Source organism: Pristiophorus japonicus, chromosome 12, assembly GCF_044704955.1.
Source record: "Pristiophorus japonicus isolate sPriJap1 chromosome 12, sPriJap1.hap1, whole genome shotgun sequence".
Lineage (NCBI taxonomy): Eukaryota > Metazoa > Chordata > Chondrichthyes > Pristiophoridae > Pristiophorus > Pristiophorus japonicus.
In genome coordinates, this window is record NC_091988.1 from 187,517,438 (window position 1) to 187,542,943 (window position 25,506).

The window sequence follows — 25,506 nt, forward strand, 5'->3', positions numbered from 1 at the left end:
ATGAGTTCATGGCTGAACATGCAACTTCTGTACCCCATTCCTGCTTTCTCGCCATACCCCCCCCCTGATCCCCCTAGTAGTAAGGACTTCATCTAACTCCTTTTTGAATATATTTAGTGAATTGGCCTCAACAACTTTCTGCGGTAGAGAATTCCACAGGTTCACCACTCTCTGGGTGAAGACGTTTCTCCTCATCTCGGTCCTAAATAGCTTACCCCTTATCCTTAGACTGTGACCGTGGTTCTGGACTTCCCCAACATCGGGAACATTCTTCCTGCATCTAACCTGTCTAAACCAGTCAGAATTTTAAACGTTTCTATGAAATTCCCTCTCATTCTTCTGAACTCCAGTGAATACAAGCCCAGTTGATCCAGTCTTTCTTGATATGTCAGTCCCGCCATCCCGGGAATCAGTCTGGTGAACCTTCGCTGCACTCCCTCAATAGCAAGAATGTCCTTCCTCAAGTTAGGAGACCAAAACTGTACACAATACTCCAGGTGTGGCCTCACCAAGGTCCTGTACAACTGTAGCAACACCTCCCTGCCCCTGAACTCAAATCCCCTCGCTATGAAGGCCAACATGCCATTTTCTTTCTTAACCGCCTGCTGTACCTGCATGCCAACCTTCAATGACTGATGTACCATGACACCCAGGTCTCGTTGCACCTCCCCTTTTCCTAATCTGTCACCATTCAGATAATAGTCTGTCTCTCTGTTTTTACCACCAAAATGGATAACCTCACATTTATCCACATTATACTTCATCTGCCATGCATTTGCCCACTCACCTAACCTATCCAAGTCATTCTGCAGCCTCATAGCATCCTCCTCGCAGCTCACACTGCCACCCAACTTAGTGCCCTGCCACACAACACTGCCCCCCGGTCATCAAAATCCACGGCGCGGCCTTGAACATGGACCACTTTCCATACCTCTGGAGCCTACTATCAGCAAGGGCTGACATCGACGACGAGGGCCTTCTCCAGTGCGCCAGCGCAGCCTTTGGTCGCCTGAGGAAGAGAGTGTTCGAAGACCAGGCCCTCAATTCTGGCACCAAGCTTATGGTCTGCAGGACTACCCACCCTCCTGTATGTCTCAGAGACGTGGACCGTATACAGCAGACACCTCAAATCACTGGAGAAATGCCACCAACGATGTCTCCGCAAGATCCTGCAAATCCACTGGGAGGACAGACGCACCAACGTCAGTGTTCTTGCTCAGGTCAACAACCCCAGCATCGAAGCACTGACCACAATCGACCAGCTCCATTGGGCGGGCCACATCGTTCACATGCCCGACGCAAGACTTCCAAAGCAAGCGCTTTACTCGGATCTCCTACACAGGTGGGCAGAGGAAAGGTTTCAAGGATACCCTCAAAGCCTCCTTGATAAAAGTGCAACATCCCCATCGACACCTGGGAGTCCCTGGCCAAAGACCACCCTAAGTGGAGGAAGAGCATCTGGGAGGGCGCTGAGCACCTCGAGCCTCATCACCGAGAGCATGCAGAAAACAAGCGCAGGCAGCGGAAGGAGCGTGCGGCAAACCAGGCTCCCCACCCACCCTCCCTTTCATTCACTGACTGTCTGTCCTACCTGTGACAGAGACTGTAATTCCCGTATTGGATTGTACCTGATAACTCACTTTTAGAGTGGAAGCAAGACTGCCTCGATTTCGAGGGACTGCCTGTGATGATGATGATGGATGCTGTAGGATAGTTGGAGTGTGAGCCAGAGCGAAGGATCCCTTTCAATTCACGTTTTCATCAACAAGCTGTCCCAGAACAGGCCCTGTGCTTTCCTGGGTGCCCAATTGGCTAATGATTGGCAAGCAACTGTGACAGGAGTAGCTACAAAGGAATATCTGTTCTAGATTCATGCTGTGTGAACTGAGTCTGCTAAGCACGGACCCTGCGTGGGCGTCTACATGGGAGTCTTCGGTCTTCAGAACCGTTGCATTCATGTCTACCATGCTGTGGAATGTTGTCTGGACTGGAGAATTTTGGCTATGAGGAAAGTTTAAAAAAAAATTCATTCAAGGGATGTGGGCGTCGCTGGCAAGGCCAGCATTTATTTATTTTTTTTTTTGAAATTCGTAGCCAATCGTTCCAATTCTTTGTCAAATCACAAACGCCAGAGGTCACCTTGCACACGCCAAGGATCACTCTGCGCCAATGCTCTTAGCCAAAAGGCCTAGAGCCACTGCACCGTTCCTGGAAGTACTGCAATACCAGGTTCGTGCCATGGAGGTGGATGGGTCAGGTCCCCCACACACCTCCGTGGAGGTGGATGGGTCAAGCCACCCCACCCACCATTGCCCATCCCTAATTACCCTTGAGAAGATGGTGGGGAGCCGCCTTCTTGAACCGCTGCAGTCCGTGTGGTGAAGGTACTCCCACAGTGCTGTTAGGGAGCGAGTTCAAGGATTTTGACCCAGCGACGATAAAGGAACGGCGATATGCTTCCAAATCAGGATGGTGTCGGGTTGGAGATGGTGGGTCTGTTTTCTTTGGAACAGAGGAGGCCGAGGGGAGACCTTATTGAGGTGTATAAAATTATGAGGGGCCTGGATAGAGTGGATGGGAAGGACCTGTTTCCCTTGGCAGATGGGTCAACAAACAGGGGGCATAGATTTAAAGTAATTGGGAGGAGGTTTAGAGGAGATATGAGGGGAAATGTCTTCAACCAGAGGGTGGTAGGGGTCTGGAACTCACTGCCTGAAAGGGTGGTAGAGGCAGAAACCCTCAGCACATTTAAAAAATACTTGGACGTGCACTTAAAGTGCCGTAACCTATAAGGCTATGAACCAAGAGCGGGAAAGTGGGATTAGGCTGGATAGCTCTTGGTCGGCCGGCATGGACACGATGGGATGAAATGACCTCCTTCCTTGCTGTAAATTTCTTTGATTCTATGAACTCCACGTATAGCCGTCCCTGTAAGCAAACAGATTGCATGTTCCGCAGCTTTGTCCCAGTACAGATTCGCCCTGTCGTTACATGCTGATATATTCTCAGTCGTGGGGTACCACTGAGTCCACAAACCAATCTACCAGGAGCCAAGCTTCACTCCACAACTTACAGATTTATTTGCTCCCTCGATGACTTCTTCCTTTAAGGGCTCCAGCCTTGGGGTCTACAGTAAACAGAACAAATTTGTTAGTTAGTTAGTTAAGTAGATACAATGAAATGTTATGCTCACCATCGTGAGGGAAGTCTGCGCTAGTGAACGGAATGTTTTCCACTTTTACTGACCAGCATCAAATGGGACATGAGAACTCAACTTATTGATGAACTGCTCTCATCTGTTTAACAGTCTACCTTTGTCATAACTCCCTCTCCCCCACCTCCAAATTGTTTTTTTTATTGATTCACTGGATGTGGGCATCGCTGGCAAGGCCAGCATTTATTGCCCATTCTTAATTGCCCTTGAGAACTCATTGGCTCGCTGGGCCATTTCAGAGGGCAGTTAAGAGTCAACCACATTGCTGTGGGTCTGGAGTCACATATAGGCCAGACCAGGTAAGGATGGCAGATTTCCTTCCTGAAAGGCCGTTAGTGAACCAGATGGGTTTTTACGACAATCCTGTAGTTTCATGGTCAACATTACTGATGCTAGCTTTTAATTCCAGATTTATTTAATTAAATTTAAATTCCCTAGCCACCATGGTGGGATTTGAACGCATGTCTCCAGATCATTTGGCCAGTCCTCTGGGTTACTGGTCTAGTAACATAACCACTATGCTACTGTCCGCATAATCCTACACCCACCCTATAACATAGGAACAGGAGGAGGCCATTCAGCCCATCGAGCCTGCTCTGCCATTCAATCAGATCAAGGCTGATCTGTAACTCAACCCCATTTACCCGCCTTAGCTCCATATCCCTGTGATACCCTTGCCTAACAAAGTTATATCGATCTGAGTTTTGAAAGATTCAGATGACCCAGCGTCCATAGACTTTTGGGGGACAGAGTTCCAGATTTCCACTACCGTTTGTGTGGAAAAACTGCTTCCTGATTTCACTAGCTCTAATTTTAAGATTAAAGGGCTGGATTTTCAATTTTGCTAATTTCCAGGCGGTAATGGCGAAGGGGCGGTAAAGTTTGCGCCCGGGAACAGTTTGCGCCTCAGTCGGCAAAATTGGGCAGCTGGGCCCTGAGTGTGGGGCGGAGCGCTAAGGGAAGCGATGTACATCTCTGTTAGGGCGCTAGGCCGGCTGGGCATGCGAAAATCCCCAGCTAAAGAGTTGGCCTCCGAGCGCTCCGAGAGAGGCCTGGCGAGAAAAAAAAAACCTGAAAAAAACCCCACAAAAACATTCCCAATACAGAGCCTACACCACAACATAAATCGCAAAATAAATTAAATGAATAAACAATCACACTTACATTACTTAGCTCTCTGCAGCCGGTATAGGTTCGACTGCCCGTATTACAGGCGGTCCCAGCAGGGCGCGCTGCAGGGCGAACGGGTCAGGCGGTACTCAAAAAGCGAGCCGGTATCGCAACCAGAGGCGTTGCACACCGGCGCAACTCTGCACCGCCGCAAAACCGGTCCCGAAAACCGCCGCGGGACGTTGGAGGCTGACCGCCCGCCCAGAAGACCTCACCGTCGCCATTGCCGTCCCTCTGAGGCAAAAAGCAAAGCACAAAAGTCCGGAAAATCCGCCCCTAAGTCCTGGATTTCCCCCAGAAGAGGGAAATTCAGTTTATCTACCCTATCGTTTACTCTTATTATTTTAACCGATTCAATTGGATCACCCCTCAATCACATATCAGACCTCGTTGGAAAAACATTACAATGTAAGTCTGAATCATCTCATTGATGAGTCAGCCTTAAATAAGTGCGCTGTTTCCTGCATCACTATAATCAGAATAACAGAACACAAAACAAAAATGCTCATTGTCCTTTGATACAAAGATCTGAAAAGTGGCCTTAAGCCAATCGATTCTTTCTTCACACTGTATTTCCCCTCGATGACTAAACAAGTCCTTTTTTCTCCTACTCTAGTGCTTCTCTTGGCTGCAAACTGAGGGCCCGTACCACGAGAGGTGATTGGCTGCTCCTTATAGAATCATTGAATGGTTACAGCACAGAAGGAGGCCATTCAGCCTGGTGAGCCCGTGCTGGCTCTCTGCAAGAGCACCTCCACTAGTCCCACTCCCCCGCCCATTCCCTGTAGCCCTGCCAAATTTTTTTTCTTCAGGGACTTATCCAACTCCCTTTTGAAAGCCACGATTGAGTCTGCCTCCACCACCTTTGCATGCAGTGCGTTCCAGATCCTAACCACTCGCTGCATAAAAAAGCTTTTTGTTACGTCGCCTTCTACCAATCACAAAAGATTCCTGTGAATGTGATGACCTTTACCGTCACAGCAGCTGGCTCCTGGGAATAAGTCGCTTGCTGGCTGCAACTTTGGAGCTGGCACCTGGGCAGCCCCACACGTGCCACCTGGGGGGACCTCTGACGGGGGGGGGGGCAGCCTCGATACCTGGCATGTGCTCGTGTCCTGAGGATAAAAACGGTTTGGAAAATGGCTACCAGCTGGAATAGGGATGTAACCCGATTATCTGGCCGTTATCGTAGCGCTGTTTGTGGGAGCTTGCTGTGTTGGCTTCTGCCTAGCCCACAGTGACTGCGCTTCGAAAAGTACTTCATTGGCCGCAAAAGCGCCTTGGGACAGCCTGACGTCAGCAAGGTCCCACACACAGCAATGAAATAAATGAGCAGATAATCTGGGTTTTTTTAAAATTGAAGAGATGTTGGTTGAAGGATAAAGTTGGCCTGAACACCCGGGGAGACAACTCCCCTGCCCTTCTTCGAAATAGTGCCATGGGAGCGTTTACATCCACCTGAGGGAGAGCAGACGGGGGCCTCGGTTTAACGTCTCATCCAAAGACGGCACCTCCGACAGTGCAACCCTCCCTCAGCACTGCACTGGGAGTGTCAGCCTAGATTTGTAAGACGCTACGAATGACAGCCTTGTACCTTGCACTCCAACCGGTCAATCAGCTGCTGCAGTCTGTTAACCTGAGTCGTCCACTGACTCTCGGGTTCAACGCAGACACCTAGAATGAGGAAAGGAATTGCTCAGAAGATAATTCTGATTACTGCCAGGTCATAAATGAAAAATAATGCTAGCTGAGTAAAGTCCGTGTAAAATAGCAGCTCTGTTTCCCCCCTCAATACAGCCAGCAACAATCAATGCATTATCTTCCTCTTTCTGCCATAAAAAGAACTGCCATGTGATATTTTCTTAATTATTTATTTTGAATGAACTTTACATCATTTCTTCATATTTGGTACATTGGTGATGAGGTAGAGCTGGGTGCTGTCAGTGTAGATGTGGAACCTGACACTGCTTTTGGATGATGTCTGCGCTCCTCTAATTCTGCCCTCTTGAGCATTCCTGATTATAATCACTCAACCATTGGTGGCCGTGCCTTCTGCTGCCTAGGCCCCAAGCTCTGGAACTCCCTCCCTAAACCTCTCCACCTCGCTACCTCTCTTTCCTCCTTCAAGACGCTCCTTAAAATCTACCTCTTTGACCAAGCTTTTGGTCACCAGCGCTAATTTCTCCTTATGTGGCTCGGTGTCAAATTATGTCTAATAACGCTGCTGTGAAGCATCTTGGGGCGTTCTACCATGTTAAAGGTGCTGTATAAATGCAAGTCATTGTTGTTGGTGGTAATGTTTTCCGACCTCACTGCTTCCTCTACATCCATGTCCTCATCTTTGTTATTCAAAAGGCCAAGAGTCCACCAACATCTTAATCAACATAATGAAAGGCAGCAGGAAACTATACCAGAGTCTGAGATAAGAAGGTAAAGTTTTCCCACCTCTCTCCCTTAAATCTCCCATCCTTGCACACATGCATTTCCTTCCTTCCTCGTGTAGCAACAATTTGCATTTATATAGAATCTTTAGCGTAGTAAAAACTCTCCAAGGTGCTTCGCAGGGGCGTAATCGGACAAAGTCTGACACCGAGCCCCATATGGAGATATTAGGACAGGTGGACGTAGGTTTGAAGGAATGTTTTAAAGGAGGAGCGCGAGGCAGAGAGGTTTTGAGGGGGAATTCCAGAGTTTAGGGCCCAGGCAGCTAAAAGCATGGCCGCCAATGGTGGGATGGACAAGAGGCACTCAAGAGTTCTCGGAGGTTTGCAGAAATAGGGAAGGGATTGGAGCAGGGGGAAGGAGAATTTTAAAATCGAGGCGTTGCCGGACCGAGAGCCAATGTAGGTCAGCGAGGGCGGGGGTGGTGAGTGAATGGGACTTGGTGCGCGTTAGGATAGGAGTTTTGGATGAGTTCAAGTTTATTGCTGATTATTATTACTGAATGATACATTCTTCACTGGTCGTCAAGGCATCGCTACCAGCTATGGTTGGAGTTGGGGCAAAGCTCCCAGCTTCAGGAGGTTATAGCCCAGACAATGAAGTTGCAAATTATCCCCGCCAATTTTGTTCTTTTACTTTCTGCTCTTTTAATCCTTATTTTTAGCAATCAGTATCTGTATAAATCCTTTTATAATCGTAGAATCATAGAAATTTACAGCACTGAAGGTGGCCATTTCGGCCCATCGAGTCCGCACCAGCCGATCAAGAGCTATCCAGCCTATCCCACTTTCCAGCTCTTGGTCCATAGCCCTGCAGGTCACGGCACTTCAGGTGCATCTCCAAGTACTTTTTAAATGTGGTGAGGGTTTCTGTCTCCACCACCCTTTCAGGCAGTGAGTTCCAGACCCCCACCACCGTCTGGGTGAAAAAAATTCCCCTCAAATCCCCTCTAAACCTCCTACCAATTACTTTAAATCTATGCCCTCTGGTTGTTGACCCCTCTGCTAAGGGAAATAGGTCCTTCCTATCCACTCTATCCAGGTCCCTCATAATTTTATACACCTCAATCAAGTCTCCCCTCAGCCGCCTCTGTTCCAAAGAAAACGAACCCAGCCTATCCAATCTTTCCTCATAGCTAAAATTCGCTAGTCCAGGCAACATCCTCGTAAATCTCATCTGTACCCTCTCGAATGTTACACAATAATTCCTGCCGATAACCTATAAGCATGTTTTCCAGCAGTTTACCTATGTTTATTTTGTGCCTACAGTTTACTTATTCAGTTCCAAGAAAAGAGCTTGATTAAGACAACTCGAGCGCCACCTGTCAGTCAGTCCTGGATTAAATTTCATTTGTTTTTGTTGCAATGTGCTACCAAATCCACCAGGTGGCGGTGGTTTCACAGAGCTGCCGCAGAATTTAACGCTGTACTGAACCATTTGTACATTCTTCTGAAATTAAGAGCAAAATTAATTAAGTCTGAACGTTATCGCTCATGATTGTCCTGAAGCAATACCAGACCATATAGCCAGAGTCAGTTTTACTTCATCTTTCTTTACTTAGTATTTTTTGGTGACAAATTATGTCTGATTACGGTGCTGTGAAGTGCCTTGGGATATTTTACCACGTTAAAGGCGCTATGCAAATGCAAGTTGGTCTTATTGTTGCTTCTTGCAGAGCAGGGCTCGAGGTTGCCTGCAATGATGGGGCATTGCTAGCCCCAACTGGTGCTGCAATATAAATCATTGTTTAAATCTGTGTCTTTAACCAATAATTAACAACCAGCACTGCAGAGGGCTCGCCACTGCAGCAGATATTGCAACTGGTGCCACGAATGCTTCTCATTGGCCAACATGCAGTGGAGCAGGGTGCACTGCAGCAACTCGCCAAGCCTTCTTCAGCATGGGATCACCGTCACCTCCAAGTCTCCAAGTCTCGACTTGGAAATGTACCAGCTGTGCCTTCAACGTCACTGGGTCAAAATCCTGCAACTCCCTCTCTCACCGCACTGTGGGAGCACCTTCACCACACGGACTGCAGCGGTTCAAGGCGGCGGCTCACCACCACCTTCTCAAGGGCAATTAGGGATGGGCAATAAATGGCTAAACCCATCCACCTCCACGGAGGTGTGTGGGGGACCTGACCCATCCACCTCCATGGCACGAACCTGGTATTGCAGTACTTCCAGGAACGGTGCAGTGGCTCTAGGCCTTTTGGCTAAGAGCATTGGCGCAGAGTGATCCTTGGCATGTGCAAGGTGACCTCTGGCATTTGTGATTTGACAAAGAATTGGAACGATTGGCTACGAATTTAAAAAAATAAAAAAAAAATGGCTAAGATCATGCGTAACTGACCTGACCAGCCACCATGACCTCCGGGTGGTTCTCCCTGGATCAGGAAGGTATATGCTTGCTTTTTTGGAAACAGGAGGTGGGTGGGGTGGCTTGACCCATCCACCTCCACGGAGGTGTGTGGGGGACCTGACCCATCCACCTCCATGGCACGAACCTGGTATTGCAGTACTTCCAGGAACGGTGCAGTGGCTCTAGGCCTTTTGGCTAAGAGCATTGGCGCAGAGTGATCCTTGGCGTGTGCAAGGTGACCTCTGGCGTTTGTGATTTGACAAAGAATTGGAACGATTGGCTACGAATTTCAAAAAAAAATAAATAAATAAATAAATGCCGGCCTTTGGCAGCGACGCCCACATCCAAATAAACGTACATTTGTGGGCAAGGAGCTGGGAATGGATGTTTAAAGCAGCGGCAAGTTCATTCCTCAAGTTATAAGCGGACGTACAAAAATGACGGGCAGGAAAAGACCAGCGGGTCCATCAAACCTACTCCACCACTCTGGAATATCATGACTGGACAGATCCTACCGGCCCCCGACACCAACCCCCATCTCCCCTCCGCATCTCTATGGAGAGGTCAAATACAACAGGAAAAAAAAACCAGGGTCATTAAGGGAAAAACTCTGGAAAATTCCTCTCCGACCCCCTCAAGCAACGGAAGCCAGTTCTGGAGATCACAGGGACCGTGTGTTATCTGTAAAACCCTTTACCTTCTATATCACATAGGATTACACAGGATATACAGCGCAGAAACAGGACATTCAGCACAACCAGTCCATGCCGGCGTTTATACTCCACTCGAACCTCCTCCCGTTTTTCTTCAGCTAAATCTATCCACATATTCCCTTCTCCCTCATATGCTTGTCTAGCCTCCCCTTAAATGTATCCATACTATTCGCCTCAACCACTCCCTGTGGTAACGAGTTCCACATTCTCACCACTCTCTGGGCAAAGAGGCTTCTTCTCAATACCCGGTTGGATTTGTTGGTGACTATCTTATACTGATGGTCTCTAGTTTTTGCTCTTCCCCACAAGTGGAAACACTCTCTCTGTGTCCACTCTATCAAAACCTTTCATCATTTTAAAGTCCTCAGCTAGGTCGCTCCTCAGCCTTCTATGATTCAATCTCCAGCCCACTCCAGTCAGGAAATGGTCCAGCCCACGGTTGAAGGCAGAGAATCAGCGCGCGGTATCTCTTCCAGCTTGTGAGCAGCCTGCGCGGGACCTCGGGACTGACGTGGCCCCGCGCGCTGGTACACCTTAGGGGTGAACATTGGTCAGCGCCCACCACACCAGCCGGCAACACATTGAATCATTATTACTGACTGCGTAAAGCAAACGCTGGCACGTGTTACAGGGACTTCTGTACATTCATCGATCTATAAGGTGAACCTGACAAGAGTATCGTGGCACTTCCGCTGCCGGGTTTTATTTAATTCTTTCTTCTAAATCGGGAAGGATAGACGAGCTAACAACTACCTGAGTGAAGGATCCCTGAGTAAGGGTCACTGGGAGACAGGCTGATATTCTTCAGAGCTCTGCGGCCACATCGCTTCCCAGGTCGGTGGACAAACGGGATCTCCGGCGTTTTCAGCTTCTGTCTGTTGAAGTGAGCACAACAGAGAATCATACTGTGCCAATCGTCCCATCGCGTCCGTTCTGGCTCTTTTTCAAAGAGAAAAGCAAGACTTGCATTTATATAGCGACCACCGGGTGTCTCAAAGCACTTCACAGCCAATGAAGTACTTTTTGGAGTGTAGTCACTGTTGTAATGTGGGAAACGCGGCAGCCAATTTGTGCACAGCAAGCTCCCACAAACAGCAATGTGATAATGACCAGATAATCTGTTTTTTTAGTGATGTTGATTGAGACATAAATACCGGCCTCCCTGATAAAGTGCAACATCCCCACTGACACCTGGGAGTCCCTGGCCAAAGACTGCGCTAAGTGGAGGAAGTGCACCCGGGAGGGCGCTGAGCACCTCGAGTCTCGTCGTCGAGAGCATGCCCCAGAAATCAAACGCAGGCAGCGGAAGGAGCGTGACGCAAACCAGTCCCACCCACCCCTTCCCTCAACGACTATCTGTCCCACCTGTGACAGAGACTGTGGCTCTCGTACTGGACTGTTCAACCACCTGAGAACTCATGCTAAGAGTGGAAGCAAGTCTTCCTCGATTCCAAGGGACTGCCTATGATGATGATGATCGTCCAGGACACTGGGGACTGTTCCCCTGTTCTTCTTTGAAATAGTGCCATGGGATCTTTTACGTCCATCTGAGAGGGCAGACCGGGCCTCGGTTTAACGTCTCATCTGAAAGACGGCACCTCCGACAGTGCAGCGCTCCCTCAGCACGGCACTGGAGTGTCAGCCTAGATTTATGTGCTCAAGTCCCTGGATAGGGACTTGAACCCACAACTTTCTAACTCTGAGGCGAGTGTGTTACCCACTGAGCTGACACCTAGAGGCCAATCGACCCATTGTGCCTGTGCTGGCTCTTTTTCAAAGAGCTATCCAGTTAGTGCCACTCTCCCTGCTCTTTCTGCATAGCGGTGCAATTTGTTTTCTTTTCAAAAATACACCCAATTCCCTTTTGAAAGTCACTATTGAATCTGCTTCCACCGCCCTTTCAGGCAGTGCGTTCCAGATCACAACAACTCGCTGCATAAAAAAAATTCTGCTCATCTCTCCCTCTGGTTCGTTTGCCAATCACCTTAAATCTGTGCCCCCTGGTTACCCGACCCTCCTGGCTATGGAAACAGTTTCTCCTTATTTACTCTATCAAACTCCTTTGTCATTTTGACCACCCCTATTAAATAGGAACCTAGGAACAGGAGTAGGCCATTCAGCCGCTCGAACCCGTTCCCCACTATGAACCTTCTCTGCTCTGAGCAGAACAATGTGAACGAGGCTCTGCTGCAGTTGATGCCGGACACTGGAGGACTCCGATCGTAGAAAAAAACTTCCGATATCCCAACTCACTGAGCATGGAACTGAACTGCACGGAGCAACTTTGCAGCAGTGAAACCACTGTCTGCTAATAGCGAAATTCTCCACCCAGACGTACCTTTATTTGGCTGTCCTTATAAGGTGTCAACTGTGACTCAGTGAATAACACACACTCGCCTCTGAGTCAGAAGGTCGTGAGTTCAAGTCCCATTCTAGAGACTTGAGCAGAAAATCTAGGCTGACACTCCAGTGCAGTACTGAGGGAGAGTTGCACTGTCGGAAGTGCTGTCTTTCGGATGAGACGTTAAACCCCGTCTGCTCTCTCAGCTGGACGTAAAAGATCTCATGGAACTATTTTGAAGAAGAGCAGGGGAGTTATCCCCGGTGTCCTGGCCAACATTTATCCTTCAATCAACAGCACCAAAAAACAGATTATCCAGTCATTATTACATTGGTGTTTGTGGGACCTTGCTGTGCGCAATCTGGTTGTCGTGGTTCCTATTTACTACACTTAAAAAGTACTTAATTGGCAGTAAAGCGTTTGGGTCATGAAAAGTGCAATAGAAATGCAAGTCTTTTTGATTAAAAAAAGCAGCTGAATGCATCCTCGATGTCAATCAAACTCGTGCCTCTAATTCACACCTGGGCAGGACTGGAACCAATGTCCAAGGGGGAGTGTTTGCTAGTGTTTTTGGGAAGAAGTTAAACTAATATGGCAGGGGGATGGGAACCAATGCAGGGAGACAGAGGGAAACAAAAAGGAGACAAAAGCAAAAGACAGAAAGGAGATGAATAAAAGTGGAGGGCAGAGAAACCCAAGGCAAAAATCAAAAAGGGCCACTGAATATAAAGGGGCTGCAGGAGGGGTCAAAACTAAAAATCATGGTTTAAAAACTAGTATTAAAACACTCTACCTAAACTCACGCAGCATTCGAAACAAAGTAAATGAGTTGATGGCACAAATCATTACAAATGGGTATGATTTGGTGACCATTACAGAAACGTGGTTGCAGGGTGGCCAAGACTGGGAATTAAACATACAGGGGTATCTGACGATTCGGAAAGACAGACAAGAAGGGAAAGGAGGTGGGGTAGCTCTGTTAATAAAGGATGATATCAGGGCACTTGTGAGAGACGATATTGGCTCTAATGAACAAAATGTTGAATCGTTGTGGGTGGAGATTAGAGATAATAAGGGGAAAAAGTCACTGGTGAGTGTAGTTTATAGGCCCCCAAATAATAACTTCACGGTGGGGAGGGCAATAATCAAGGGAATAATGGAGGCATGTGAATAAGGAATGGCAGTAATCATGGGGGAATTTAACCTACATATCGATTGGTCAAATCAAATCGCACGGGGTAGCCTGGAGGAGGAATTCATAGAATGCATACGGGATTGTTTCTTAGAACAGTATGTTACAGAACCTACAAGGGAGCAAGCTATCTTAGATCTGGTCCTGTGTAATGAGACAGAAATAATAAACGATCTCCTAGTAAAAGATCCTCTCGGAATGAGTGATCACAGTATGGTTGAATTTGTAATACAGATTGAGGATGAGGAAGTAGTGTCTCAAACGAGCATACTATGCTTAAACAAAGGGGACTACAGTGGGATGAGTGCAGAATTGGCTAAAGTAGACTGGAAACACAGACTAAACGGTGGCACAATTGAGGAACAGTGGAGGACTTTTAAGGAGCTCTTTCATAGTACTCAACAAAAATATATTGCAGTGAAAAAGAAGGGTGGTAAGAGAAGGGATAACCAGCCATGGATAACCAAGGAAATAAAGGAGAGTATCAAATTAAAAACCAATGCGTATAAGGTGGCCAAGGTTAGTGGGAAAATAGAAGATTGGGAAAATTTTAAACGACAGCAAAGAATGACTAAGAAAGCAATAAAGAAAGGAAAGATAGATTACAAAGGTAAACTTGCGCAAAACATAAAAACGGATAATAAAAGCTTTTACAGCTATATAAAACGGAAAAGAGTGACTAAAGTAAATGTTGGTCCCTTAGAAGATGAGAAAGGGGATTTAATAATGGGAAATGTGGAAATGGCTGAGACCTTAAACAATTATTTTGCTTCAGTCTTCACAGTGGAAGACACAAAAACCATGCCAAAAATTGCTGGTCACGGGAATGTGGGAAGGGAGGACCTTGAGACAATCACTATCACTGGGGAGGTAGTGCTGGACAGGCTAATGGGACTCAAGGTAGACAAGTCCCCTGGTCCTGATAAAATGCATCCCAGGGTATTAAAAGAGATAGAAACATAGAAACATAGAAAATAGGTGCAGGAGTAGGCCATTCGGTCCTTCTAGCCTGCACCGCCATTCAATGAGTTCATGGCTGAACATGCAATTTCAGTACCCCATTCCTGCTTTCTCACCATACCCCTTGATTCCCCTAGTAGTAAGGACTTCATCTAACTCCTTTTTGAATATATTTAGTGAATTGGCCTCAACAACTTTCTGTGGTAGAGAATTCCACAGGTTCACCACTCTCTGGGTGAAGAAATTCCTCCTCATCTCGGTCCTAAATGACTTCCCCCTTATCCTTAGACTGTGTCCCCTGGTTCTGGACTTCCCCAACATTGGGAACATTCTTCCTGCATCTAACCTGTCTAACCCCGTCAGAATTTTAAACGTTTCTATGAGGTCCCCTCTCATTCTTCTGAACTCCAGTGAATACAAGCCCAGTTGATCCAGTCTTTCTTGATAGGTCAGTCCCGCCATCCCGGGAATCAGTCTGGTGAACCTTCGCTGCACTCCCTCAATAGCAAGAATGTCCTTCCTCAGGTTAGGAGACCAAAACTGTACACAATACTCCAGGTGTGGCCTCACCAAGGCCCTGTACAATTGTAGCAACACCGCCCTGCCCTTGTACTCAAATCCCCTCGCTATGAAGGCCAACATGCCATTTGCTTTCTTAACCGCCTGCTGTACCTGCATGCCAACCTTCAATGACTGATGTACCATGACACCCAGGTCTCTTTGCACCTGCCCTTTTCCTAATCTGTCACCATTCAGATAATAGTCTGTCTCTCTGTTTTTAACCACCAAAGTGGATAGCCTCACATTTATCCACATTATACTTCATCTGCCATGCATTTGCCCACTCACCTAACCTATCCAAGTCGCTCTGCAGCCTCATAGAATCCTCCTTGCCACCCAACTTAGTGTCATCCGCAAATTTGGAGATACTACATTTAATCCCCTCGTCTAAATCATTAATGTACAGTGTAAACAGCTGGGGCCCCAGCACAGAACCTTGCGGTACCCCACTAGTCACTGCCTGCCATTCTGAAAAGTCCCCATTTACTCCTACTCTTTGCTTCCTGTCTGACAATCAGTTCTCAATACATGTCAGCACACTACCCCCAATCCCATGTGCTTTAACTTTGCACATTAATCTCTTGTGTGGGACCTTGTCGAAAGCCTTCTGAAAGTCCAAATATACCACATCAACTGGTTCTCCCTTGTCCACTTTACTGGAAACATCCTCAAAAAATTCCAGAAGATTTGTCAAGCATGATTTCCCTTTCACAAATCCATGCTGACTTGGACCTATCATATTACCTCTTTCCAAATGCACTGCTATGACATCCTTAATAATTGATTCCATCATTTTACCCACTACCGATGTCAGGCTGACCGGTCTATAATTCCCTGTTTTCTCTCTCCCTCCTTTTTTAAAAAGTGGGGTTACATTGGCTACCCTCCACTCCATAGGAACTGATCCAGAGTCAATGGAATGTTGGAAAATGACTGTCAATGCATCCACTATTTCCAAGGCCACCTCCTTAAGTACTCTGGGATGCAGTCCATCAGGCCCTGGGGATTTATCGGCCTTCAATCCCATCAATTTCCCCAACACAATTTCCCGACTAATAAGGATTTCCCTCAGTTCCTCCTCCTTACTAGACCCTCCGACCCCTTTTATATCCGGAAGGTTGTTTGTGTCCTCCTCAGTGAATACCGAACCAAAGTACTTGTTCAATTGATCCGCCATTTCTTTGTTCCCCGTTATGACTTCCCCTGATTCTGACTGCAGGGGACCTACGTTTGTCTTTACTAACCTTTTTCTCTTTACATATCTATAGAAACTTTTGCAATCCGTCTTAATGTTCCCTGCAAGCTTCTTCTCGTATTCCATTTTCCCTGCCCTAATCAAACACTTTGTCCTCCTCTGCTGAGTTCTAAATTTCTCCCAGTCCCCGGGTTCTCTGCTATTTCTGGCCAATTTGTATGCCACTTCCTTGGCTTTAATGCTATCCCTGATTTCCCTTGATAGCCACGGTTGAGCCACCTTCCCTTTTTTATTTTTACGACAGACAGGAATGTACAATTGTTGTAGTTCATCCATGCGGTCTCTAAATGTCTGCCATTGCCCATCCACAGTCAACCCCTTCAGTATCATTCGCCAATCTATCCTAGCCAATTCACGCCTCATACCTTCAAAGTTACCCTTCTTTAAGTTCTGGACCATGGTCTCTGAATTAACTGTTTCATTCTCCATCCTAATGCAGAATTCCACCATATTATAGTCACTCTTCCCCAAGGGGCCTCGCACAACGAGATTGCTAATTAATCCTCTCTCATTACACAACACCCAGTCTAAGATGGCCTCCCCCCTAGTTGGTTCCTCGACATATTGGTCTAAAAAACCATCCCTTATGCAGAAAATGGCGGAAGTTCTAGCAGATGCATTCGTTATAATCTACCAAAATTCTCTGGACTCTGGGGAGGTAACAGCGGATTGGAAAGCAGCTAATGTAACACCTCTGTTTAAAAAAGGGGGCAGACAAAAGGCAGGTAACTATAGGCCGGTTAGTTTATCATCTGTAGTGGGGAAAATGCTTGAAACTATCATTAAAGAAGAAATAGCGGGACATCTAGATAGGAATAGTACAATCAAGCAGACGCAGCATGGATTCATGAAGGGGAAATCATGTTTAACTAATTTACTGGAATTCTTTGAGGATATAACGAGCATAGTGGATAGAGGTGTACCGATGGATGTGGTGTATTTAGATTTTCAAAAGGCATTCGATAAGGTGCCACACAAAAGGTTACTGCAGAAGATAAAGGTACGCAGAGTCAGAGGAAATGTATTAGCATGGATAGAGAATTGGCTGGCGAACATAAAGCAGAGAGTCGGGATAAATGGGTCCTTATCGGGTTGGAAATCGGTGGTTAGTGGTGTGCTGCAGGGATCGGTGCTGGGACCACAACTGTTTACATAGATGACCTGGAAGAGGGGACAGAGTGTAGTGTAACAAAATTTGCAGATGACACTAAGATTAGTGGGAAAGCAGGTTGTGTAGAGGACACAGAAAGGCTGCAAAGAGATTTAGATAGGTTAAGCGAATGGGCTAAGGTTTGGCAGATGGAATACAATGTCGGAAAATGTGAGGTCATCCACCTTGGGAAAAAAAACAGTAAAAGGGAATATTATTTGAATGGGGAGAAATTACAACATGCTGCGGTGCAGAGGGACCTGGGGGTCCTTGTGCATGAATCCCAAAAAGTTAGTTTTCAGGTGCAGCAGGTAATCAGGAAGGTGAATGGAATGTTGGCCTCCATTGCGAGAGGGATGGAGTACAAAAGCAGGGAGGTCCTGCTGCAACTGTACAGGGTATTGGTGAGGCCGCACCTGGAGTACTGCGTGCAGTTTTGGTCACCTTACTTAAGGAAGGATATACTAGCTTTGGAGGGGGTACAAAAACTATTCACGAGGCTGATTCCGGAGATGAGGGGGTTACCTTATGATGAAGTGGCATACAAATTGGCCAGAAATAGCAGCGAACCCGGGGACTGGGAGAAATTTAGAACTCAGCAGAGGAGGACAAAGGGTTTGATTAGGGCAGGGAAAATGGAGTACGAGAAGAAGCTTGCAGGGAACATTAAGGCGGATTGCAAAAGTTTCTATAGATATGTAAAGAGAAAAAGGTTAGTAAAGACAAATGTAGGTCCTCTGCAGTCAGAATCAGGGGAAGTCATAACGGGGAACAAAGAAATGGCAGACCAATTGAACAAGTACTTTGGTTCGGTATTCACTAAGGAGGGCACCAACAACCTTCCGGATATAAAAGGGGTCAGAGGGTCTAGTAAGGAGGAGGAACTGAGGGAAATCTTTATTAGTCGGGAAATTGTGTTGGGGAAATTGATGGGATTGAAGGCCGATAAATCCCCAGGGCCTGATGGACTGCATCCCAGAGTACTTAAGGAGGTGGCCTTGGAAATAGCAGATGCATTGACAGTCATTTTCCAACATTCCATTGACTCTGGATCAGTTCCTATGGAGTGGAGGGTAGCCAATGTAACCCCACTTTTTAAAAAAGGAGGGAGAGAGAAAACAGGGAATTATAGACCGGTCAGCCTGACCTCAGTAGTGGGTAAAATGATGGAATCAATTATTAAGGATGTCATAGCAGTGCATTTGGAAAATGGTGACATGATAAGTCCAAGTCAGCATGGATTTGTGAAAGGGAAATCATGCTTGACAAACCTTCTGGAATTTTTTGAGGATGTTTCCAGTAAAGTGGACAAGGGAGAACCAGTTGATGTGGTATATTTGGACTTTCAGAAGGCTTTCGACAAGGTCCCACACAAGAGATTAATGTGCAAAGTTAAAGCACATGGGATTAGGGGTAGTGTGCTGACGTGGATTGAGAACTGGCTGTCAGACAAGAAGCAAAGAGTAGGAGTAAATGGGTACTTTTCAGAATGGCAGGCAGTGACTAGTGGGGTACCGCAAGGTTCTGTGCTGGGGCCCCAGCTGTTTATATTGTACATTAATGATTTAGACGAGGGGATTAAATGTAGTATCTCCAAATTTGCGGATGACACTAAGTTGGGTGGCAGTATGAGCTGCGAGGAGGATGCTATGAGGCTGCAGAGTGACTTGGATAGGTTAGGTGAGTGGGCAAATGCATGGCAGATGAAGTATAATGTGGATAAATGTGAGGTTATCCACTTTGGTGGTAAAAACAGAGAGACAGACTATTATCTGAATGGTGACAGATTAGGAAAAGGGGAGGTGCAACGAGACCTGGGTGTCATGGTACATCAGTCATTGAAGGTTGGCATGCAGGTACAGCAGGCGGTTAAGAAAGCAAATGGCATGTTGGCCTTCATAGCGAGGGGATTTGAGTACAGGGGCAGGGCGGTGTTGCTACAGTTGTACAGGGCCTTGGTGAGGCCACACCTGGAGTATTGTGTACAGTTTTGGTCTCCTAACTTGAGGAAGGACATTCTTGCTATTGAGGGAGTGCAGCGAAGATTCACCAGACTGATTCCCGGGATGGTGGGACTGACCTATCAAGAAAGACTGGATGAACTAGGCTTGTATTCACTGGAGTTCAGAAGAATGAGAGGGGACCTCATAGAAACGTTTAAAATTCTGACGGGTTTAGACAGGTTAGATGCAGGAAGAATGTTCCCAATGTTGGGGAAGTCCAGAACCAGGGGTCACAGTCTAAGGATAAGGGGTAAGCCATTTAGGACCGAGATGAAGAGAAAGTTCTTCACCCAGAGAGTGGTGAACCTGTGGAATTCTCTACCACAGGAAGTTGTTGAGGCTAATTCACTAAATATATTCAAAAGGGAGTTAGATGAAGTCCTTACTACTCGGGGGATCAAGGGGTATGGCGAGAAAGCAGGAAGGGGGTACTGAAGTTGCATGTTCAGCCATGAATTCATTGAATGGCGGTGCAGGCTAGAAGGGCCGAATGGCCTACCCCTGCACCTATTTTCTATGTTTCTATGATAGATTGAGTAGACTGGGTCTTTACTCCTTGGAGTTCAGAAGGATGAGGGGTGATCTTATAGAAACATTTAAAATAATGAAAGGGATAGACAAGATAGAGGCAGAGAGGTTGTTTCCACTGGTCGGGGAGACTAGAACTAGGGGGCACAGCCTCAAAATACGGGGAAGCCAATTTAAAACCGAGTTGAGAAGGAATTTCTTCTCCCAGAGGGTTGTGAATCTGTGTAATTCTCTGCCCAAGGAAGCAGTTGAGGCTAGCTCATTGAATGTATTCAAGTCGCAGATAGATAGATTTTTAACCAATAAGGGAATTAAGGGTTACAGGGAGCAGGCGGGTAAGTGGAGCTGAGTCCACGGCCAGATCAGCCATGATCTTGTTGAATGGCGGAGCAGGCTCGAGGGGCTAGATGGCCTACTCCTGTTCCTAATTCTTATGTTCTTATGTTATGCTTCCATTTTATCTAGGTCTGGAAGCTATTCTTAATTTTATATACATATATATATATATATATATACACATTTCATTTTTTTTTTTTAAAACATTTATTCCAGTTCAGCCACAGGCAATAATCAGTCTCAGGATCATTTTCCTAATTTGCAGAAAACACAGTTGTGTATAGCTCACTGCCTGAAGAAGCAGAAAATATAGCAGTGTTTTTTGTTTGGAATCATAGAGACTGCAGCACTGAAGGAGGACCTCCGGCCCGTCAAGCCAGTCTCAGTGCTCGCTCTCCCAACTGGAACTAGCTACTTTAATCCCGTTTCCTCACAGAGCTGCAGAGCAAAGTTATTTCTTTGAGTCAATGCCCAAGAAATGTCAAGTTCAGTGATTTGCGCAGTGGCACAGTAACTCATTGTTTTCGCTGCGTTTACAAACTGTCAGACAGTATCGCTCCACCTGCCAACACCGGAGGTGGTGAAACGCCTGATACGGTGAAGTTTGTTGGTGCCAAATAATATCTCGCTTCTTGTCTGCGTAAAAAGCAAAGACAGATTTTTAGACAGTGGCTTATAACTGACATGTAGCTAAGACAGCTGACTTTTCCGTGGTCTGAGCGTGAGGCTGGTCCTTAGTGTCGGAGGGTCTAAGTTATGAGGATAGACAGGACGGACTTGGGATTTTCCAGCCCGGGAACGAGGGAGGAGAAATCTGGCAGCGCCCCATTTGGGGCGGTAACTTTGAAAAGTAGAAAAAAGTAGCGGCGGGTGCTAATCATTTTCTACTTTAAAAAAAATTCGGGGTAGCACTCCAGGAAGGAAGTGGATCGCTAAATCAAGCGTCCCACTTCCTCCCGGAGCGCAATGGGCAGCAGGCGGGGCGGTGAATGGAGCAGCGATACACACTGGGCCGTGCAGCACTGTCACGTTGGAAGGCTGCTTCCCTCCCTTAAAGGGGAAGGCAATCGCTGCAGGCTCTGCAAAAAAACATACCTTCTCCCCGATGGCAGCCGCGATCCAGCCCGATCAGCTCGATGCGCTGAAGCAGAGTGCCGGGCTGATCGATCGCGGGCAAAGAAGAGCAGCTAAAAACCTGCAAGAGAGAATGGAAATTTTTTCCCCACTTACCTCGGCCACCTCGCCTTTAATCATCGCCCCCTGGAGTGCCCGGCCTCCCGCTGGAGGGGGCGGGACTCAGGTTCGGGTCCGGGGTGTTACCGGGGCGATGTGCACGGCGATGACGCCACAATCGGGGCCCAACGCCGTAACCTCGCCGTAAACATCCCGCCGAATATAGCGTGAGTCGATGTTATTGCCGCGCCCGGACAGAACCCGGTTAGCAGCTCGCTATCGCTCCCCGGAGGCAATGACGGGAGGTGCTAAGGAGGCCAACTTCTAGGCTGAGGTGCCTGAAAACGGTTAAAATTGCTTTCAAATTATATTACGCAAACGGGATGTACAGAGCCTGGGAAAGTGGGAGGTGAGGAAAGAACCAAAGGGTAGGTCTGAGATAGGGTGGAAGGCTTTCCCAGCCTCTGCACTTGCTTAAAATCTGTTACATCTTTACATTTTTCCAGTTCTGATGAAAGGTCATTGACCTGAAATGTTAACTCTGTTCATCTCTCCACAGATGCTGCCTGACCCGCTGAGTGTTTCCAGCATTTTCTGTTTTTATTTCAGATCTCCAACATCCGTAGCATTTTGCTTTTGTATGGATGAGTATCTTGTCATCTACAACAGGACTACTACAGGAACATCAGAAATAGGAGCAGGAGTAGGCCATATGGCCCCTCGAGCCTGCTCCGCCATTCAATAAGATCATGGCTGATCTACGACCTCAACTCCACTTTCCCGCCCGATCCCCATATCCCTTGATTCCCCAGAGTCCAAATATCTATCTCACTCAGCCTTGAATTTACCCAACGACTCAGCATCCTCAGCCCTCTGGGGCAGAGAATTACAAAGATTCACAACCCTCTGAGTGAAAAAATTTCTCCTTATCTCAATCTTAAATGGCTGACCCCTTATCCTGAGACTATGCCCCCAGCTCTACATCCTCCAGCCAGGGGAAACAACCTCTCAGCATCTACCCTGTCAATCCCCCTCAGAATCTTATGGGGCAGAAATTCCTTTGATAACGCCGCCCATTAATATCAGCGATGGGCAGCAAAGGCCGACCGTTGGCGGTGAGCATCGTCCATGCCTCCCTGCAAATTGAGTTGGTCGTTGGTGGAGATGCCAAGAGGTAACACTGTGCCCTATAACACCACCCACGTGGTGACATCATCCAGCGTGCAATGCCCCCTTGGCGATATTCGGTTTGTACGTGGGCCGAACGGCCAGGCGCAGCCCCTATTTAAAAAAGGAGGCAGACAAAAAGTAGGAAACTATAGACCAGTTAGTCTAACATCAGTCATTGGGAAAATGCTGGAGTCCATTATCAAGGAAGCAGTAGCGGGACATTTGGAAAAGCATGATTCAATCAAGCACAGTCAGCATGGTTTTATGAAGGGGAAATCATGTTTGACAAATTTGCTGGAGTTCTTTGAGGATGCAATGAGCAGGGTGGATAAGAGGGAATCAGTGGAGGTGGTGTATTTGGATTTCTAGAAGGCATTCGCTAATAAGAACATAAGAACATAAGAAATAGGAGCAGGAGTAGGCCATACGGCCCCTCAAGCCTGCTCCGCCATTTAATACGATCATGGCTGATCCGATCATGGACTCAGGTCCACTTCCCTGCCCGCTCTCCATTACCCCTTATTCCCTTATCGTTTAAGAAAAATGTATTCGGGGTAATGTATTGACGTGGATAGAGAACTGGTTGGCAGACAGGAAGCAAAGAGTAGGAATAAACGGGTCCTTTTCAGAATGGCAGGCAGTGACTAGTGGGGTTACCGCAAGGTTCAGTGCTGGGACCTCAGCTATTTACAATATACATTAATGATTTAGACAAAGGAATTGAATGTAATATCTCCATGTTTGCAGATGACACTAAGCTGGGTGGCAGTGTGAGCTGTGAGAAGGATGCTAAGAGGCTGCAGGGTGATTTGGACAAGTTAGGTGAGTGGGCAAATGCATGGCAGATGCAGTATAATGTAGATAAATGTGAGGTTATCCACTTTGGTGGCAAAACCAGGAAGGTAGAATATTATCTGAATGGTGACAGATTAGGAAAAGGGGAGGTGCAACGAGATCTGGGTGTCTCGGAGCGGGTGCAGGACATTCTAAAAAGGGAGGGAGAACAGCCAGTTGTCGTGGTGCACGTTGGTACCAATGACATAGGTAAAAAAAGGGATGAGTTCCTACGAAATGAATTTAAGGAGCTAGGAGCTAAATTAAAAAGTAGGACCTCAAAAGTAGTAATCTCGGGATTGCTACCAGTGCCACGTGCTAGTCAGAGTAGGAATCGCAGGATAGCTCAGATGAATACGTGGCTTGAGCAATGGTGCAGCAGGGAGGGATTCAAATTCCTGGGGCATTGGAACCGGTTCTGGGGGAGGTGGGACCAGTACAATCCGGACGGTCTGCACCTGGGCAGAATCGGAACCAATGTCCTCGGGGGAGTGTTTGCTAGTGCTGTTGGGGAGGAGTTAAACTAATATGGCAGGGGGATGGGAACCAATGCAGGGAGATAGAGGGAAACAAAAAGGAGGCAAAAACAAAAGACAGAAAGGAGATGAGGAAAAGTGGAGGGCAGAGAAACCCAAGGCAAAGAACAAAAAGGGCCATTGTACAGCAAAATTCTAAAAGGACAGAGGGTGTTAAAAAAACAAGCCTAAAGGCTTTGTGTCTTAATGCAAGGAGTATCCGCAATAAGGTGGATGAATTAACTGTGCAAATAGATGTTAACAAATATGATGTGATTGGGATTACGGAGACGTGGCTCCAGGATGAGCAGGGCTGGGAACTCAACATCCAGGGGTATTCAACATTCAGGAAGGATAGAATAAAAGGAAAAGGAGGTGGGGTAGCATTGCTGGTTAAGGAGGAGATTAAGGCAATAGTTAGGAAGGACATTAGCTTGGATGATGTGGAATCTATATGGGTAGAGCTGCAGAACACCAAAGGGCAAAAAACGTTAGTGGGAGTTGTGTACAGACCTCCAAACAGTAGTAGTGATGTTGGGGAGGGCATCAAACAGGAAATTAGGGGTGCGTGCAATAAAGGTGCAGCAGTTATAATGGGTGACTTTAATATGCACATAGATTGGGCTAACCAAACTGGAAGCAATACGGTGGAGGAGGATTTTCTGGAGTGCATAAGGGATGGTTTCTTAGACCAATATGTCGAGGAACCAACTAGGGGGGAGGCCATCTTAGACTGGGTGTTATGTAATGAGAAAGGATTAATTAGCAATCTCGTTGTGCGAGGCCCCTTGGGGAAGAGTGACCATAATATGGTGGAATTCTGCATTAGGATGGAGAATGAAACAGTTAATTCAGAGACCATGGTCCAGAACTTAAAGAAGGCTAACTTTGAAGGTATGAGGCGTGAATTGGCTGAGATGGATTGGCGAATGATACTTAAGGGGTTGACTGTGGATGGGCAATGGCAGACATTTAGAGACCGCATGGATGAACTACAACAATTGTACATTCCTGTCTGGCATAGAAATAAAAAAGGGAAGGTGGCTCAACCGTGGCTATCAAGGGAAATCAAGGATAGTATTAAAGCCAAGGAAGTGGCATACAAATTGGCCAGAAATAGCAGCGAACCTGGGGACTGGGAGAAATTTAGAACTCAGCAGAGGAGGACAAAGGGTTTGATTAGGGCAGGGAAAATGGAGTATGAGAAGAAGCTTGCAGGGAACATTAAGACGGATTGCAAAAGTTTCTATAGATATGTAAAGAGAAAAAGGTTAGTAAAGACAAACGTAGGTCCTCTGCAGTCAGAATCAGGGGAAGTCATAACGGGGAACAAAGAAATGGCGGACCAATTGAACAAGTACTTTGGTTCGGTATTCACGAAGGAGGACACAAACAACCTTCCGGTTATAAAAGGGGTCGGGGGGTCTAGTAAGGAGGAGGAACTGAGGGAAATCCTTATTAGCCGGGAAATTGTGTTGGGGAAATTGATGGGATTGAAGGCCGATAAATCCCCAGGGCCTGATGGACTGCATCCCAGAGTACTTAAGGAGGTGGCCTTGGAAATAGTGGATGCGTTGACAGTCATTTT

General features: G+C 46.9%; 1 protein-coding gene across 1 annotated transcript in view; it reads right to left on the reverse strand.

Moving 5' to 3' along the window:
- The window catches only part of LOC139276895 (N-terminal EF-hand calcium-binding protein 1-like), a 206,110-nt gene that overhangs the window by 19,930 nt on the left and 160,674 nt on the right, over window positions 1-25,506 (reverse strand). Inside the window, exons 8-10 of the mRNA XM_070894891.1 lie at window positions 10,654-10,775; window positions 5,979-6,058; window positions 3,074-3,127 (exon numbers count right to left, since the gene is read on the reverse strand). Of these exons, the coding sequence (XP_070750992.1) occupies window positions 3,074-3,127; window positions 5,979-6,058; window positions 10,654-10,775 (256 nt within the window). The remainder of the gene's footprint in view (window positions 1-3,073; window positions 3,128-5,978; window positions 6,059-10,653; window positions 10,776-25,506) is intronic.